General features: G+C 33.1%; 2 protein-coding genes and 1 long non-coding RNA gene across 3 annotated transcripts; all 3 read right to left on the bottom strand.

The window, feature by feature from the left end:
* Window positions 1-346: 346 nt before the first annotated feature.
* Window positions 347-2,436, bottom strand: LOC145048641 (centrosomal protein). Its single transcript, XM_078997190.1, has 2 exons — window positions 2,129-2,436; window positions 347-694 (listed from the first exon to the last, which is right to left on the bottom strand). The coding sequence occupies exons 1-2, from the start codon at window positions 2,327-2,329 to the stop codon at window positions 518-520; spliced, it is 378 nt and encodes a 125-aa protein (XP_078853316.1). The 5' UTR covers window positions 2,330-2,436; the 3' UTR covers window positions 347-517.
* Window positions 2,437-2,583: 147 nt separating this feature from the next.
* Window positions 2,584-5,293, bottom strand: LOC145047081 (uncharacterized). The gene is given in 3 exon segments (XM_078995327.1): window positions 2,584-3,379; window positions 5,068-5,200; window positions 5,254-5,293. Coding segments are annotated over 3 exon segments (729 nt in total). The 3' UTR covers window positions 2,584-2,823.
* A 3,458-nt stretch (window positions 5,294-8,751) lies between these two features.
* LOC144998689 (uncharacterized) lies at window positions 8,752-10,152 on the bottom strand. The gene is made up of 2 exons (XR_013660398.1): window positions 9,244-10,152; window positions 8,752-9,132 (listed from the first exon to the last, which is right to left on the bottom strand). It is a non-coding gene; the product is annotated as an uncharacterized LOC144998689 (long non-coding RNA).
* Between the last annotated feature and the right edge of the window lie 7,421 nt (window positions 10,153-17,573).

The raw sequence follows: 17,573 nt of genomic DNA on the forward strand, positions 1-17,573 counted from the left end.
ATTCGCTTCACCTAACGTACACCATAAGTCTTATATTATAACCAGATTCATATGTAGGACACTTACATAAAATTAAGCACAAAAATATTTTTTTTTAAAAGTTACATATTTGTTTATTATTTCATCTACAAAGCAAATTTCACTGTTATAATTGGAGTGATTTTTCGAAGTAGAATGTTTTATTAAGAAAATAAATAAATAGAAGGTCAATGCAATAATGGGATAGTTTTTTCAAAGTATAATGTTGAAATAGAAAGAAATGAAAGTAGGGAGGATGCTGCAGTAAACAAATAAATGAAGGCATATTGCTATTTCTTGTATTCATCTTAAAAAAAAAAAAAAAAAAAAAAAAAGTTAATTAGTCACAATATATAACAAGCTTATGAAACATGGGAACATCAAGTCATGAATTCTGTTAATGCAAAGGCATCGGATGAGCATAAAGCCATAAAGTTGGGAAAATGATATGATATGATATAATACTAATAATAATGATAATATGATGTGATAAAAGCTTTTAAACTTGTGGGGTGGTGGTGGTGGTGGTGGTGGTGGTTGGTTGAATTCTGACGTATGGTTTTCTGGTTAAAGTCTCTCCCTTCAAAGCAGCAACATATCTATCGTTTGTATCTTCCTTCCTCTGCAATTCCCCAAGGTACTCCCCAAGTCTCTCTTTATTCACTCTTCCCATCATCTGAATTCACATCACCAAAACAATAACTTTTCTTTTAGCAATTCCCCATTTTTTTTTTTTTAAACATTGCAAGAAACAGAGACAAATCATATTTATAAAATTTCAACTATCATAACAATGTGCTTTTGAAAGTATCTATAGATTCTTCATTCTTGAGCATATTTTATTTTTATAAAAGGGGATTGCCAAAAATTATGTGGTTTTCAAAATAATAACCCACCCTTCACTAATGAAATTCAGCCAGGTATGCATTTGTATTAAGAGGCAAACAAGTCTGCAATAATTTTATTCGTTTATTCATGTTGAGCTTCACGTGTTATTATTTCCATTTTTTTTTTACTATCTCAAGTTTTGTTGATAAGTATGCTTTAAAACTTTTGTTTTATATAATGTAATTGAATCAAGAATTTCATTAACACGGTAACCATAGGAACACAGATAGTTAGTCAGTGGTTATAAAGGATCAATAATCTTTTTTGTATTTTGTAATTGTTTTACTTTTTAGTTCTACACACTTTTGTTTCTAAATATTTTAGGCTTCATGGGTTTCTTTTATTTTTTCTATCATAAACATTGTACTTTGAGAAATTTACCGAATAACAATATACTTTTTAACCCAAAATAGCAAAAGTATAGTTTTTTAATGAGTAAGATTATATAAACAAAGAACGATAATTCATTTATACTACCATACTAGTTTAGTTTCTGTAATCTGCTGTTATGTGAACTTGTGAAGTAGTAAGTACTTAATTGTTAGTGTTAAGTCTTGGACTCATGGTTTTAAATCTTAAGTGATGATGCTATTGTGTCGTATTGTTTTAAATACTTAAGTGTTAACTTGCTAGTTGAGTAGGTGCTATGCCCAGAAATTGGGTTGTAAACACCAGATTTCAAACCACATGAACTTCAGGCTCAAGTATTTTCTCGGGTTCTCTGAAAAATCTTTCTAAATCCTTTGTAGGTTTGAGAGTAGCCCTTATATTAGCCTATGCAATTATTTTATTGTAGATATTAGTCCAGAAGATGATATGATTTATAATATTTGGCTGCCTTATTTCATCTGGATTGCATAAATCCTCTAAACCTATGATTTTACATTTTTAACTTTCTACCTGGTCCTGCTGACATACTTTTTTAATTCTCTTTGCTCCACCTATACAAATGCCTGTACTGAAACAGCTGATGACCTGGCCTTATCATTCCGATGAAGAATCATATAAAAATCCAATTTAATTGTATGTTGATCGATCAATTTAACAGATAAAGTACTTAAAATGCTAGGATCTTCATCAAGGCAGCATCTATAAGGCAATAACATGTCAAGTGAGAAAGGGTATATGAATTATTCTTTCTGATGCTAAGACATATAACAATTCGTCGAGAGAGATAGAGAGAGAGAGAGAGAGAGAGAGAGAGAGAGAGAGATGTACTAACAAGGGTATCGGGGCGAGCGTTGCGGCGGAGTTCGGACTCGAGCTGTTCATTGCTTGAATTGGTGAGCTGCATCACACAATAGCCGATGGCACCGGGGACCACGCCGCATACAGTCGCAAAGGCGAAAAAAAATGGCTTTGAATCTCTCGTCTGCCTCACTATCCATCGCCACGACGAGCTCTTCTCCCATAGGAACGACATATCTCCCTGTCGCGTTTTGGGTTTCTTCACCTAAAACTAGGGCTCGGCAAAAGCCAAAAGGAAGTACACAAGCTTAAAAAGGAATCCAAACACCCCCCTTAATTAGTTTAACCATCCAACCAACCATCGCTCAACGTTTATAATAAAAACTAGTTTTTGAAAAGTAACACCAATAGTCCCTATAATGGGTTTTGCTAACAAACATGGTCCCTGGGGCCGTTAACCACAATTAATATCCGTGTAAAAAGACAAAAATGCCCAATATTTTATTTTATATTTTTTTGATTGCTTCCATGGCTATTGACGAGAAACGAGTTGTGATCCTACCAAGTTAGTTTTTCAAGAAATCAAAACAAGTCCTGATCATCACCACCACCACCATTTTCATACTAAAAAAATCAAGATATTAAAAGAAAGAAACGCCCAAAAATCCCAACACGTTCAATGTAAAACTATTATTAAAGAAAATATATATGTATAATGTATATGTTTCTTTACCAAGAGCCTCCACTCATCATTCCATTCCGAAACCCATTGGAATCGCCATTCTTATCTCTATCTTAGGCAACATGCTAATCATCAAGTGTTGTTGGTGCGTTTGTTTTCAGTTCTTCAAATGGGAACAAAAGCCTCTGATCCGTATTGTCGTCAATACTATTCCCATATGCGTCGCCATTGCCACTACTCGCGATTCCATCCAAAGAAAAGCTAAGTGGCAGAATCTTGAATTCCGGCATGGGAATCATCAACTGCCCTGACTGTGAATAAACGAAATTAAGGTCAGGGATCGGAATCGGCAACAAGCAATTCATTGTACCCCTTGATGTGATTCCAGTCAAGAGCTCCAAAGCTGAAAGCTGAGTTGAAGCCAATACAGTAGTTGTTCTGCTACTGGTGGTGGAAGCCGAAGAATTTGTATTTCTGGTGGCATCAAAGTTTGGTATTTGGATAAAGTCAGAAACATTCTTGAAATTGTTAGCGGATGGAAACCCCAAGTTTAGATAAAACCCATAATGATCATGAAAGATACTAGGGTTTTGAGAAACTATCCTTTTTTATATCTAGAATTTCATTTAGACCATATCAAAAGCTTCGATGAAATCCAAGTTTCAATTAAAGCTCCTCCGATGGAGTTTTTATAATAATGGTGGGTATATAGTGTTACTGGCCGACAAAAAGTGAGACCCGCTAATTGAAAATCAATTATGTTTGACTAAAATCATCCTAATTTCCCTTATTCGTTGGAATAATTGGATACAAAGACGAAATAGAAGAGATATTTGTGTTAAATAGCCAGTGTCACTGTAAGGCCGGTCGTGACAATGGGCAACCTGGGCGCCCGTCCAATGCCCACGATTTAAGGGGCCCAAAATTTTCTCAAATATATAATATATATATACATATATAAAAATTAAAATTTGTATATATGTCTTCTAAGGGCCCAATTACAAAATTAATCAAACTTTAGCCCAATGAAATAACCTCTTTTTATCTGGACTTTGGAACACTTTTTGAAGTAACGTTAAGCAAACACTACCGTTTGGGACGTCTTACAGGAATCCTCATCAAGCGGGAACCAATTAATCTAATTGACACCTCGTGAATCCTAATCGTTGCCTCATGAATCAACATCAGAACAATGATTCATAATCAGTTATATCGTGTGACTTCTTCCCTTCTCGTAGTCTCTTACCAACCTTCAGATTATAATCAATTATGTCGATTGAACGTAAAATTGCAAAGCACCCGACGAATGAGATAAAAACCATAAGGTTAGTTATAAAAAAAATTGTTTGTTTTTTTCCTTTGATTCTTTTGTTTCTCATTCTGATTTGATTTCTTATTCACGCTCCTTATAGTTTTTATTTATTTTGTTTGTGTATATGTGTCTCATATTACTAGATTGTTGGAGACTGAACTGTCAATTCTTTATAGATTCTACCTGTTTTTCATATTTTTTACTTAACAAGAGAATTTCTTTGTAGATATCTGATTCAGAACTCAAAATTATAAATCCAATCAAATTTTTCTGATGTTTTAGTGTTGTTTCTCATTTTATTTTGTATTCATATTCCTGATTCCTGAACCTGGTATCTAATTAAATGTTGAAAGTTTATAGTTTTTTTTCTCACATTTATTGAGATTTAACTTTATATCTTCTACCTACTTTTTAGATATTTTTTTACTTAAGAAGGTAATATATTTATTAATATATGATTTAGAATTCAAAACTTTATATCCAGTTTTAAATTCAGATGTTTGATTGTTTGTATTTGATTTTATTTTGCAATTACACATTGATTTAAATTAAATATGATATTAGGCTTTTACAACTTTAAGACAGAAATCATATATCAAAAATCAGATCTAATCTTTTCCTGTAAGTAGATAGTGTTTAGCTATTGACAATCTACAATGTTTTCCAAAAAAAATTATCTAGAAGCCAAAAATAAGGAAGAAACCAAAATTTTCTAATGCCTTCAATCAAACTTATTAAGGATCTATACATAATTTTTTTAAATCATCGAGTTCGTCTAGTTTGAATGAAAATAATACTAGTTTGAATGCAGAAAACTAATTTGAATTAAAATGATAGTAATTTTTCTTTAGGTAATGTTGTGGTCATATTTATGTTTATAATATTAATAGTGATTTTTGTGGACTTTGTAACGTATTGTTTATTTTTGAATTAAATTAAATTTTATTTATTATTCTGGAGGCCCATTTTTTCTTTTTACCCTGGGTCCATAATACATTTGGACCGGTCCTGATCGCTGTTGTTAATACGGGGAAGCCTTGAAGTTACGGTGGTGGTGGTGGTGGTAGGTGAGTGGTGGTGGACAGTAGTGACGAAGCTATTGCAATTGAAACCTAAACAAAAAAACTGTTTTACAAGTAATTAATAAATAAAATATAGGACTTACTTTGAAATTTATAGATGACCCATCTTAATTTATTTGTCATGGACTTTTAGCCTATCTTTTGTATCTAAGTGGTCTAATTTTAGTTTATTTCAAATAATGTACATCAAAAATTAACCCAATAACTTTTAAAATTAAATAAAGAGAAAATACAAACGAAATGTGAATTGTCCGTTCGTTTCTAGCAAATACGCATTACACAATCACACAAATCGTAAGGAACGGCCGAAGACAAAAGTCCCTCCTATTGGTCACTCAATCAAGTCGCTTGTTCGCCTCCCTCCAACCACCGACAACCTCACATCCACATTAGTCCTGGCCCACAATCCGCATTGCTTTCTTCTTTACATTGAATTTTAACTTTGAAGGTTCTTAATTGTGAACCTATGATTGATAATTATTGATTTCCATGGTTTTACACTTCTTCTAATCTTCTTCATAGTTACAAATAAATATAATGAAATCAAAAGTTCAAGACATAATCAATTTAATACGTAATCTCTAATCTTAGCGCCAATGATAAGAACATCTATTTTGACTTCTTAAATTTGAACAATAGGTTTTGTGTGGTTGGTTTCATCACTTCATGTGGTATGTTTTAATATGGATTTTCTTTGATTCAATCAATCGTGAAATTAATATAGTTTTATTTGATTGTTTTTGTTTCCCAACTTAGTGGATATTTTAATGGCATATATTGAAAAAGTGTTTTATATAGTATTAGTAATGATACGATTGTGAACCTATATCAAGATATTAGAACTCTTCCGGTAAAACTATAATATCTTTAACAAAATTGCTTATATGAATCGCCCCATTACTAGTATTTTTAGCTATGTCATTTCTATCGGGTTCACTTAAATAGTGACTCATGTAGGTTGTTGTTCTAGACTCGTCACTAGTGGTGGAAGCAATGACAATGTCAGAATGGTATTTTCGTCCTTTTCATATGTTTAACGGCCCCTTTATTAGGCTGAACGATGTGGTTTCGGCAATGACTTCGGCTAGCTCGGCGAACACAACTCGCCGATGAGAAAGAAAATGTATTGTGTTTGAATATTTGTGAATGGTGAAAATGGTGGTTGCTTCTTCCGAAGGAAAAAGATTAATAACATATGTTACCCCAAAGTTGAAATAATTTTTCGAAATTAACTTTAGGAAATTGCATAATACCTCATGAACTTATAAAACTTATTTATATTAAATAAATCGATTTATTTTTAACTATTATTATTATTATTATAAAACCTACAAAACTTGATCTTGGATTATTTTTTATATTAGTTAATTTAAATATATATATATATATATATATATATATATATATATATTATTTTTTATATTAGTTAATTTAAATATATATATATATATATTATCATGGCAAATATGGCAACACACATCATGTAAATGGCAAATTTTGGCTAAAGTATGGTAAAACTGACGTGACATCTATATGGACCGTAACAAGTGTGGTATCATTCCTACCAACGTTAGTTTCAATTAAAGCTCCACTATGGATTCTTTGTTGTTAAAAGGACCACCGGTCTTTTTAATATGAAATGTTTATAATAAAAACTAGACTATAAATAATATGAGGCGTTATTTGGTGAAAATGTCAAACTTCCAATTTTTTAAGTAAGGACAAGCTATGAAGTTTATGAAGGGTTGATTTAAAACGGTATTTTTTTTATAATAAAAAAGGACGTTACATAATTATAAATATAACAAGTTTTTGAAATGTTAGGTCGATACCTAATAACAAAAACTTTTAAAAAAAACATAATAATTTCATGCTCAATCGGAAAAAAAAAATGATCACTTCTTGAAAAAAACTTTTGTTATAGTATTCATCATAAAGGTTTTTCAGTCGGCATATTCACATTTTTTTATCATAGCACACCTTTTTAAAACCTAATTAAAAACATATCTTTATATTATAAACTTTAATGAAATAATTGTGATAGTAACAAAAGTAAAAAGTTTATTAAATAATAATAATAATAATAATAATATAGTAGGGATGAAAGTGGGTCCAAACCCGGAACCGGTTAATGGGATTTTGTAGAACCGGAAACCGGACCGGTATATAGGAACCGGTTCCGGTTCGGTTCCGGGTAAAGTGGGTCTAGAACCGGAAAACCCGGAAACAATAAAGTGGGTAGGTTGGAACCGTATAAAGTGGGTTTAGAACCGGAAAAACCGAAATTTTTTGGTAATTACTTACTACTTAGCGGATTAAACTTTGAAAATTTTCATATTGATATCCCGATTTTGGGGGACTGTAACTAATTGAATAAGAAACTAAAATTAACAAAATTATAGTCTAAAATTATGTACAAACTCTAAAATACACTCTGGAAAAAACCGCATGTCAATCATACTTTAAACGAATGAGATATGCATGTGTTAACATTTTCACATAATACAAAATACAAAACAAATTGCTGAAAAATTGAAAATTTTCAGTTTTGATATCCCGAATTTGGAGGACTGTAAATCATTGAATGTTAAACCAAAAATGACAAAATTAAAGTCTAAACTCATGTACAAACTGTAAACTACAAGTTGCAAAAAACCACATATCAATCCGACTTCAAACGAATTAGATATGCATGTTTTAAAACTTTCACCGAATACAAAAAAACAAAAAAACTAAAAACTTCCAGCTTTAATATCTCGACTTTGGGGGACTGTAAGTCAATGAATATTAAAGTAAAAATGACAAATTTATAGTCTAAAAACATGTACAAACTCTAAACTACATGTTGGAGAAAACCGCATGTCAATCGGAGTTGAAACGAATGAGATATGCATCTTTTAAACGTTTCACAAAAACCGGTTCCGGCCCTAAAAGTGGTTCCGGTTCCAAACACCGGTTCCGGTTTTTAGACCCGTTTTACCCGGACCCGATAGACCCAAACCCGGATTACCCGGAACCCGGATAAAGCCAATTTTTAAACCTGGAACCGGAACCGATTTTATATATTCCGGTTCTAACGGTTCCGGTTCCGGTCCGGGTTTCCGGTTCTAAATCTCATCCCTATAATATAGTACTATTCTAATACAAATGTTTTTGTGTTACGAAAAATATTCCACCAAATATGTGAAGAGTACCATTCGATCCTATTATTCTAATATCGGTTTTAATGGTTCATTGGAGTGAACTTCTACATTAAAGCACTATATTTTATGTATTTAATAATGTTCTGTCTTAAGGATCGTTCCGGATTGTTTAATAGATAAGGGTTGTTTGGTAGGATGTGAATTTTTAAGAGCTGAGTTTTTAAGAGGTCTGAATTTCTAAGAGAGTCTGAATTTTTAAGATCTGAATGTACAAATGTTGTTTGGTTGGAACCTCTAAATTACAGTGATGAATTATAAAAATGAACATTTTACCCTTCTGTATTTTTTTGCTGAATTTGACATTTTTTATTATAAAATAACTAAATCAATTTATTGAATAATTATAAAAATATATACAAACACCATATAAAATCCAGATTAAACATAAAACAAGATTAGACATGAATCCGAATCATATATACAATTATCATTTCTTGATTATACTCAAAGCAGCTAATTGCAATAATACAAGAAAATCAAGATTTCCTATCACAAATGACAAACCAATATTTAATTGTTGTACCCAAAACAATTAAAAGCTCCAAAATATTGATAACCTAAAGTAAAAATCTTCTCTTCTCTTGTCAATTTTCACTTGTTTCCCAAAATACCCTTTTTGCGTAAACCATAATTTCTTTACTTAAATTCACCACATGTTCAATATATAGCAATGTCTTCAGATTTCATCAAGGTCTTCAATATTTATGTAAAATCACTTGTTTCCCAAAATACCCTCGTTATTTTGTTGAACCTTTTTAACTAATACAAATAACAAATTTACAAAAGATAAACAACATTTATGTAAAATCATTAGAACGCAAATACATAAGAAAGTATAAATGCAAACTTTTAGGGGATTAAAGAAACTACCTGTAGTAGGTGTATGAAGGTAGAAAAAATGATTATCTGTTTAAAAAAGTTAAGAATATGGCAAGTAAAAAAGGAACAGGGGAAAACTTGACAATATATATGCAAACTTATAGTGACTCGATTACGTTAATTCTCATATAGTTTTTATCTTCATCTTCCACATCTAACAGTCACATGTAAGATTCTTTGCATGCACAACACATCAAATTGTTAATCATGTTTTTGAAAAAAAAAAAAAAAAACTCCTCAATAACTAATGTTGATCCTTTTCTAGGGAAACACCATAACCTTCATTTTAAATGTCTAATTATACTAGTAGTCTAGGGAGACAATTATCAGCTAAATGATACACCAACATATTTCTGAATTTCTTAAGATTGCACCAAATCAAATTTCAGAAAAAGAAAAAAAAAAATTCACCTCAATTCCATTCCTGTGCAGCAAAATTGAAAGTGGTCAAACAACCCTAGCAGCCGATCAGACTTCAAAATCATGTATCATAGCTAATAACAAATTAGGGGGGAATGGTTTCATATGTAGACTAGATGAATAGATTTCACAGAAATCGATTTTAGAAAAATAGAGATAAGCAAACCCGATGCATCAAGGCGGTTCAGTGGCTATCGTCGGCGCTGTCGAGCGCGGATACCATCACTGGTGACGATGACGTTGTTGAAGACTCGTGTGTGTGAGGTCGAAGATGGTGTCGGCTATGCTGTCCGAGGTCGACAACGGGAAGAGATTGGCGGATTTGGTCGGCGATGAGAGGAGATGATCGGCGCTGGAGTTGTTCGGATGTGGGAAAAGAACAAAGGGACGATGAATCGTAGAATATGTATGTGTTTGATGGATGAATGTGTTTGAGGGCAAAAGAGGGAAGAGTGTGTTTCTTTTTTATTCAAATATAAGCTGAAATCTGAAAGTTTAAGAGGCTTCTGAAAGTTTAAGAGACTTTAATTCATAGGCTACCAAACACTCTTAATCTGAATAATTAAGAGGTTGCCTCTTAATTTGTCAATTAAAAGGCTACCAAACAACCCCTTACTACATAACTAAAGGAGTTGGTCTTAAGGCTGTGTTGGATTGCTTACTGTTTTAATATGAGTAAACGAACAACAAGCTTGGTTGATATTTTTCTTTGGATGTCAAAACTTTTTTTTTTAAAACAACATTGATATATCTTGGGTCATAATCTTACTATGCATGACCCGTTAGATTCTATTGATGAGTTCCATAACATCTAGCGCAAGGAAACTGAAAATATCAATTAACCCCAGTCCACCGACTAGCAAACGTCTAGCGTTTTTTTACAAATTTGATAAAAAAAAACTAGAATAAACAACAATATATATATATATACATATATATATATATATATATATATATATATATATATATATATATATATATATATATATATATATATATATATATAAACAAAACAAGCACAACTATTTAAATTGTTTTCTATACCATAATTTAGCTTATAAAATTCTACAATACACATTATGTTGGGTATGTGTGTAGCGCCCGTAGATTCAGGCTAGACAATTAAAATATAATAAGCAGTAAAAATGCATTTTGATAAAAGATTATTTAGGATAAATAATCTTTAAATAATTTATAGTATGTATGACAAAGATTTTGTACATATTGTTGGATTAGGTGTCTAAGCCTATAACTATTTTGGTATGTACTTAACCCGATTATGAGCATGGTCCTTTTAGGTTGCCTTCATTATAGCAACTAATATGATGAATTAAGGAAAAAGATGATTAATTATGAGTTATTAATATATTATGAGAATAATATATTAAAAGAGAAATCATATTGTTTAATTAATATTAGTCAATAATTAATTAATAATTAATTTTGTGGCTAAAAGAGATTAATTAAATAAAGGGGAGTGATATTATGATTATAAGATAGTTACAAAGATTGGGCTTAGGATCCATAAAGGAAGCATGGATGAATTCTATATGAGAGTCCATATAGAAATCATCCAAGGGCCTTCTGGAAGGATCTTTGGGCTGCTTAAGGACTAAGCAGCCGGATTAGGGTTTCCTAGTTGATAACCCTAGAAACCTAAGTATAAAAGGAACCCTTAGGCCTCCAAAAACGTGTCCAACCCTCTACGAGAAACCCTAGGACATTTTTGGTGCCTCTTTCCTCTTTCTTGTTCATCTTTGTTGCTTATGGTGTTTGTGACTCCATTAGAGGTGCAACATTTGAGGCACTAAGCTTTCAAGAGTCAAGATCAAGAAAGTTTGTGATTATTATTGCTACATAACAATCAAGTTAAGATCTAAACCCTAGTTTATATGTCAATTTGATTGTTATATGCTAGTTCTTAGTATCATTGCTTTGGTATTCCATATTGTTATGTTAATCATAGAAAAACCTAGATCAAATCAATTAGGGTTGCATGTACACCATAGGATTGATGTTATGCATATAACTCATCAGTGGTATCAGAGCTTAGGTTGTTTTTCTAGTGAAATGATGCAAAAGTGAACCACCAAATATCTTGAAATTTGAATTTTTTTGTTTCTGACTGGTAGACTCGCCAAGTCCATGTATGGACTCGACGAGTAGGTCCTACTCGACGAGTTCCATAGTAGACTCGACGAGTCGAAGGGTCTAGTGCCGGAAATTTCGATTTTCTAGCCAAATTTTGTTGAGGATAATTGCCAAAACTCATTTTTCTTGCCAAAATCTGATTTTTTTAAGTTTGGAATGGTTATCCTCATCAAAATTAATGGATTTGGTTAAATATGGATAACATAGGATTATTATTAGTCAGATATTTGACCTAGTAAGATTGAAAAAGTTTCAATTTTCACCCTTAGGTTTTGTAGTTTAAAGTTGAACTTAAAAGTTTTAGTTTTTGAAATTTAAATAGTTAAACCCTAATGCTTTGAAAGGTTTCAAAAACCTGTCCTCATGTTTTGGAATTTAAAATTTAATTAAAAGGTATTAATTTCAAAATATTAAATTCTAAGACACTGGTATTTTGAAAAGTTCAAATTACACTCTTATGGCTTTATTAAATCAATTAAATGTGTAATTAAAATAAAGTTAATAAATCCATAATTATATGGTTTAATTTTAATTAAATTAAAAGTATAATTTATTAAATGTCAGTCTTACCGTTAGTAGGCCTCATTCACGAAGCTGGTCTATAAGGGATGTTTAAGGAAATTGTCTATAAAATGGTGACTGAATGGGTATCCACTCTTACCCACCGCACTCTTAACTAGTGGAGGGTCGTTAGCCAAACGGATATGATAGGACATAAACTTCTATTATAAGTATAATGAGATACGAAGTAACTAAACACTTTTACAAATTCTCAAATCTTAGTTACTTTAGGAAAAATGTGGAGTTGGTGTTAATCCATGAAATTGCACATTGTACCTTGTTGGTCGTTAGTGGAGCGTATGTGGTTAACCGGCACACTAATATGGGACCAATGAAGGATGGAAATGGGTAGCTCATATATTATCATAGATCAATGGAGTGTGTGTAGTTAACTGACACATTGATTAGGTGATATGCATCTTCGAGAGTACCAAGCTAATTTGCATGGTTATCTACACCTTGTTTGTGATCCTCGGTATCCCAGTCACAAACTTGAAGGGAACAATCGAGATTTAAACATGTCATTGAAAAGTTCAATCAATCTCAAAGGATCTAGGAGTTTCAATTCATTTAAAACTAAATTTTCAATTTCGTTTTTAACGGTGGAAATTGGTAAATCGTCATTTACCTACCTTCAAATGTTCTGCAATTTGGATTATGGCATCCCTCTTCCAAATTGTAGAATATTTTGTTGGATCCTAGCCTCGGTATGTCATTTAGGTGTTGTATTGAGGATTTTAATCAACTAACTTGAATTTCTCCCGTTTTGTAGATGTCAAAGTCTATCAACTATGATCTTCTTAAATCCATTGAAAAAAGTTTTCCGCTTGAAGATGATGTTCCACGATTGAATTGTGAAAATGGAAATCATTCTTCACTTCCTGGGCCTCCTCCAATAATTCTCCCTGGCCCACGTGTTTGAATACTTGAAAAGTTCAAGGTCACTCAAGCCCTATTAGCAAACAACCATGAAGATAGAAAGTCTGTATGTGCTCATCTCTTAGATATGAAGTTGCATATTGATAAATTGGGAATGTTTGGTGTTGATGTCTCAAGGAAGTTGGTTGTTGACTTGGTTATTCAGTCACATTCCGAATCATATAGTGAGTTCATTAGAGAGTATTATGTGATGGACCAAGACGTGACCCTCATTGATTTGACTTATTTGCTTTATTATTGCTGAATCAGCAATGATTTGGCGTAATGGTCGAGCAAATTAGTCTGATAAATCAATATCCCAACCTTCTATGCGTAATGGCAACATTGGAAGTCCATAAAAGTTTTCTCTACACAAAAGAAAGGAAGAGTCTGAGATAGTCTCGTGTACCATTCTAGAAGAATCTGTATGTTTCTACTGCCAAAATAGGGGCATTGGTTACGAAGCTGCCTTGACTACCTGAGAGATCTAAGAGATGGGAGAGTCAAGATTTATAACTCTGCTTCAGGTCAAATCCACTATCTAACTCTATTAAGTTTTCTATTTTAGATTCTAAATACATTATGTGATAAGATTATATTTTGATGTTTTGTAGGATCCAAGAAAAGCAAGGAAACTTAAGGGAAGAAGTGAGTTGAGTCTGATCGCGAAGAAATGGATTTCGATCGCAAAATTCGATGATCAGATTTTTGAGCTGCCACTTGGAGTTATGATAGATTGCTTAGGAATATGTAATAGCATAGTTTTCATTTGAATTTGCGTTGTAAGGATAAGTTTTCTGCACTTTTTTATAAATAAAATAATTTTTGAGATTTGTCTTATTTATATCTCCTTGCAATGTCATTTCTGAAAATTGATGCTTGTGTGTTTCTATTATAAGTTGATGTGATTCTTAGTTATGTTATTTATGGTAGTGTTGAAATTTTCTAAGTAAGGAAAGATTCTCATCTCCTAAGTTTCAATCGGACAGAAGCTTGGAATCATATGATTTGAGTTATGTAATGTATGGAAATCTTGGTACTTAGAAAATTAAGATTAATTCCTTGTTCACATAAGTCTGTGAGTCAAATGAAAGATTAAGGAGATCGGGTACACAATGTTGTGAACTGGTCAAGTTCACCACAAATAACAATAAGATTATTCATCATGATTTACTAAAAGTCTGGTAAATGTGGTTATGCTTACAAGATTAAGTATAATTTTGAATCATTAAAAAGTTTCAATGAATGGCAGAACGAATAAGAAGAATCAATTAGGCAGAAAGATAAAAGTTTATCCAATCTGAAAAGATGGGAGAGTACTTTAGTATCATGTTTTATGATCGTCTTATTGATTATGAAACCATATCACAATTGATCCTTTAAGGACACCTTAGTACACTGGTGTGGCTGAGAAGAGGAATAGGAAATTATTGAAATGTTTAAATCAAAAGGTGAATCATACTTAGTTTCAAAATCAAGTCTTAGAGTCATACTCCAAGATTATGACTTGAGTGACACATCTTAAGAAGTTTTTTTTTAACACACTCATCAAATGTGGAGTAGACAAATGTTTTTCTTACGCTTGCACATTTGAAATTGGTAAGTTGTGATGTCTTGGATAAGACAAAGACCAACTAAAACCAATCGTGTGTAGTGTTTGTCTTGATAAGAATCCTCACTAACTCTTGAATATTTGTTTGTCAAGAAATGTTTCTTGACAAGAGAATCTTATATGTCAAGAGGTCAGTGGGAGTCTAAATGATCTTGAAAAGGTTAAAGAACTAATCAAGAGTAAACCTATTAGACACTAGCACGCGACTTCAGGTTTGTAACCTATAGTGTTGATATATTCTTGTTTTTGTGTCATTTCATATGAGTTCTACGAGTTCTCAAGAGACTACATAAAGGAAACCACCCTGTTCAATGAAAGTACATTGACTAGTATAGGTGAGCTGCTAAATAACATGGAAGCATTGGTGGGACCCTTGATGGCAAGAAATTAATAATGAACAAGTTCAGTCTATATGAGTTTGGATTTGTCTTAAACCTTGACTTACGATTATGGTTATGACAATTCACATGGATAGGAAAACATACACCATAAAATCTAAGCGATAAGGTTTCTCTCCGCTTCATGAAAATGATTGTGAGGAAACACTTTCACTAAGAGAGATTTTAAGGAGATATCAATTGTGATATTTGCATTCTCAAATTCGATTATGATTACGGCATCCCTTTTCATAGTTTGAATTGTGAGAAATGGCAATAAATCTAAATATTCAAGACTTACTGTTATAGGTTCTGAAATAGTTTAGACACACATGTGAGCTATCTAAGGAAAGGTGTATGAGTTTGAGAAGCTTAGATAAAGGCTTATCGAAGCATATCAACATGTCGTATTAGAACTATGAACTTTGGAAGTCAAGAAGTATTGATTTCTAGAAGTCCAACTGTTTTCTAAATACGTGTCAAAGCTAGTGGGAGCATAGATGTTATACTTGTATGGATATAATTATCATGTTAGTGGTAGCATGATTATTATTTTAAGTGTTGCAAGTTAGCAACATTAATTATAGAAAACAAAGTTTTTGGGACTCGCAGGCTACTATCGAAGATTCATACAAAATTTCTCCAAGATCGCTAAGCCTCTCACCACCTTGACTCAGAAAGGTGTGGTGTTCGAATGGGAAGATAAACAAGAAGCCGCCTTCCAGACACTAAAGCAAGCCCTATGCAGCGCACCAGTCTTGTCTCTTCTAGAAGGAACCGATGATTTTGTGGTGTATTGCGATGCTTCGAATCAAGGCCTCGGCTGTGTGCTCATGCAAAGGGGAAAAGTCATCGCTTATGCATCAAGGCAATTGAAGACTCATGAAGTTAATTATACAACCCACGACCTTGAACTGGGAGCGGTGGTGTTCGCCCTGAAGATCTGGAGGCACTACCTCTACGGCACCAAGTGCACCATCTTCACTGATCATAAAAGTCTTCAGCACATTCTCAATCAGAAAGAACTTAACATGCGCCAAAGAAGATGGGTGGAATTACTAAATGACTACGAATGTGAAATTCGCTACCACCCGGGCAAGGCTAATGTAGTAGCCGATGCCTTAAGCAGGAAGGAATACTCGGGTCGCCGAGTAAAATCCCTAGCCATGACCATCCACTCCCAACTGGCCACCCAGATCAAGGACGCCCAATTAGAAGCCTTGAAACCAGAAAACGTGGCAAGCGAAGCACTAAGGGGGATGGATAAGAACTTGGAAGTCAAAGGGGATGGAACTCGTTATCTCATGAATCGAATCTGGACACCGAAGTTCGGTGGGTACCGAGATGTTGTAATGAACGAGGCCCACAAGACTCGATACTCCATTCACCCTGGGTCAGATAAGATGTATCTAGACCTCAAAAGGTTATACTGGTGGCCAAACATGAAGGTTGAAATTGCTACTTATGTGAGCAAGTGCCTCACTTGCGCCAAGGTCAAGGTGGAATATCAGAAGCCATCAGGACTACTTCAACAACCGGATATACCCGAGTGGAAGTGGGAGCGAATAACCATGGACTTCATAACCAAACTGCCTAAGACATCAGGTGGGATGGATACCATATGGGTGGTTGTGGACAGATTGACCAAGTCCGCGCACTTCCTGACAATAAAGGAAACAGACAAGATGGAGAAGTTTTTGGTGCCTCTTTCCTCTTTCTTGTTCATCTTTGTTGCTTATGGTGTTTGTGACTCCATTAGAGGTGCAACATTTGAGGCACTAAGCTTTCAAGAGTCAAGATCAAGAAAGTTTGTGATTATTATTGCTACATAACAATCAAGTTAAGATCTAAACCCTAGTTTATATGTCAATTTGATTGTTATATGCTAGTTCTTAGTATCATTGCTTTGGTATTCCATATTGTTATGTTAATCATAGAAAAACCTAGATCAAATCAATTAGGGTTGCATGTACACCATAGGATTGATGTTATGCATATAACTCATCAGTGGTATCAGAGCTTAGGTTGTTTTTCTAGTGAAATGATGCAAAAGTGAACCACCAAATATCTTGAAATTTGAATTTTTTTGTTTCTGACTGGTAGACTCGCCAAGTCCATGTATGGACTCGACGAGTAGGTCCTACTCGACGAGTTCCATAGTAGACTCGACGAGTCGAAGGGTCTAGTGCCGGAAATTTCGATTTTCTAGCCAAATTTTGTTGAGGATAATTGCCAAAACTCATTTTTCTTGCCAAAATCTGATTTTTTTTAAGTTTGGAATG

Source organism: Lactuca saligna, chromosome 5, assembly GCF_052625555.1.
Source record: "Lactuca saligna cultivar CGN05327 chromosome 5, ASM5262555v1, whole genome shotgun sequence".
NCBI lineage: Eukaryota > Viridiplantae > Streptophyta > Magnoliopsida > Asterales > Asteraceae > Lactuca > Lactuca saligna.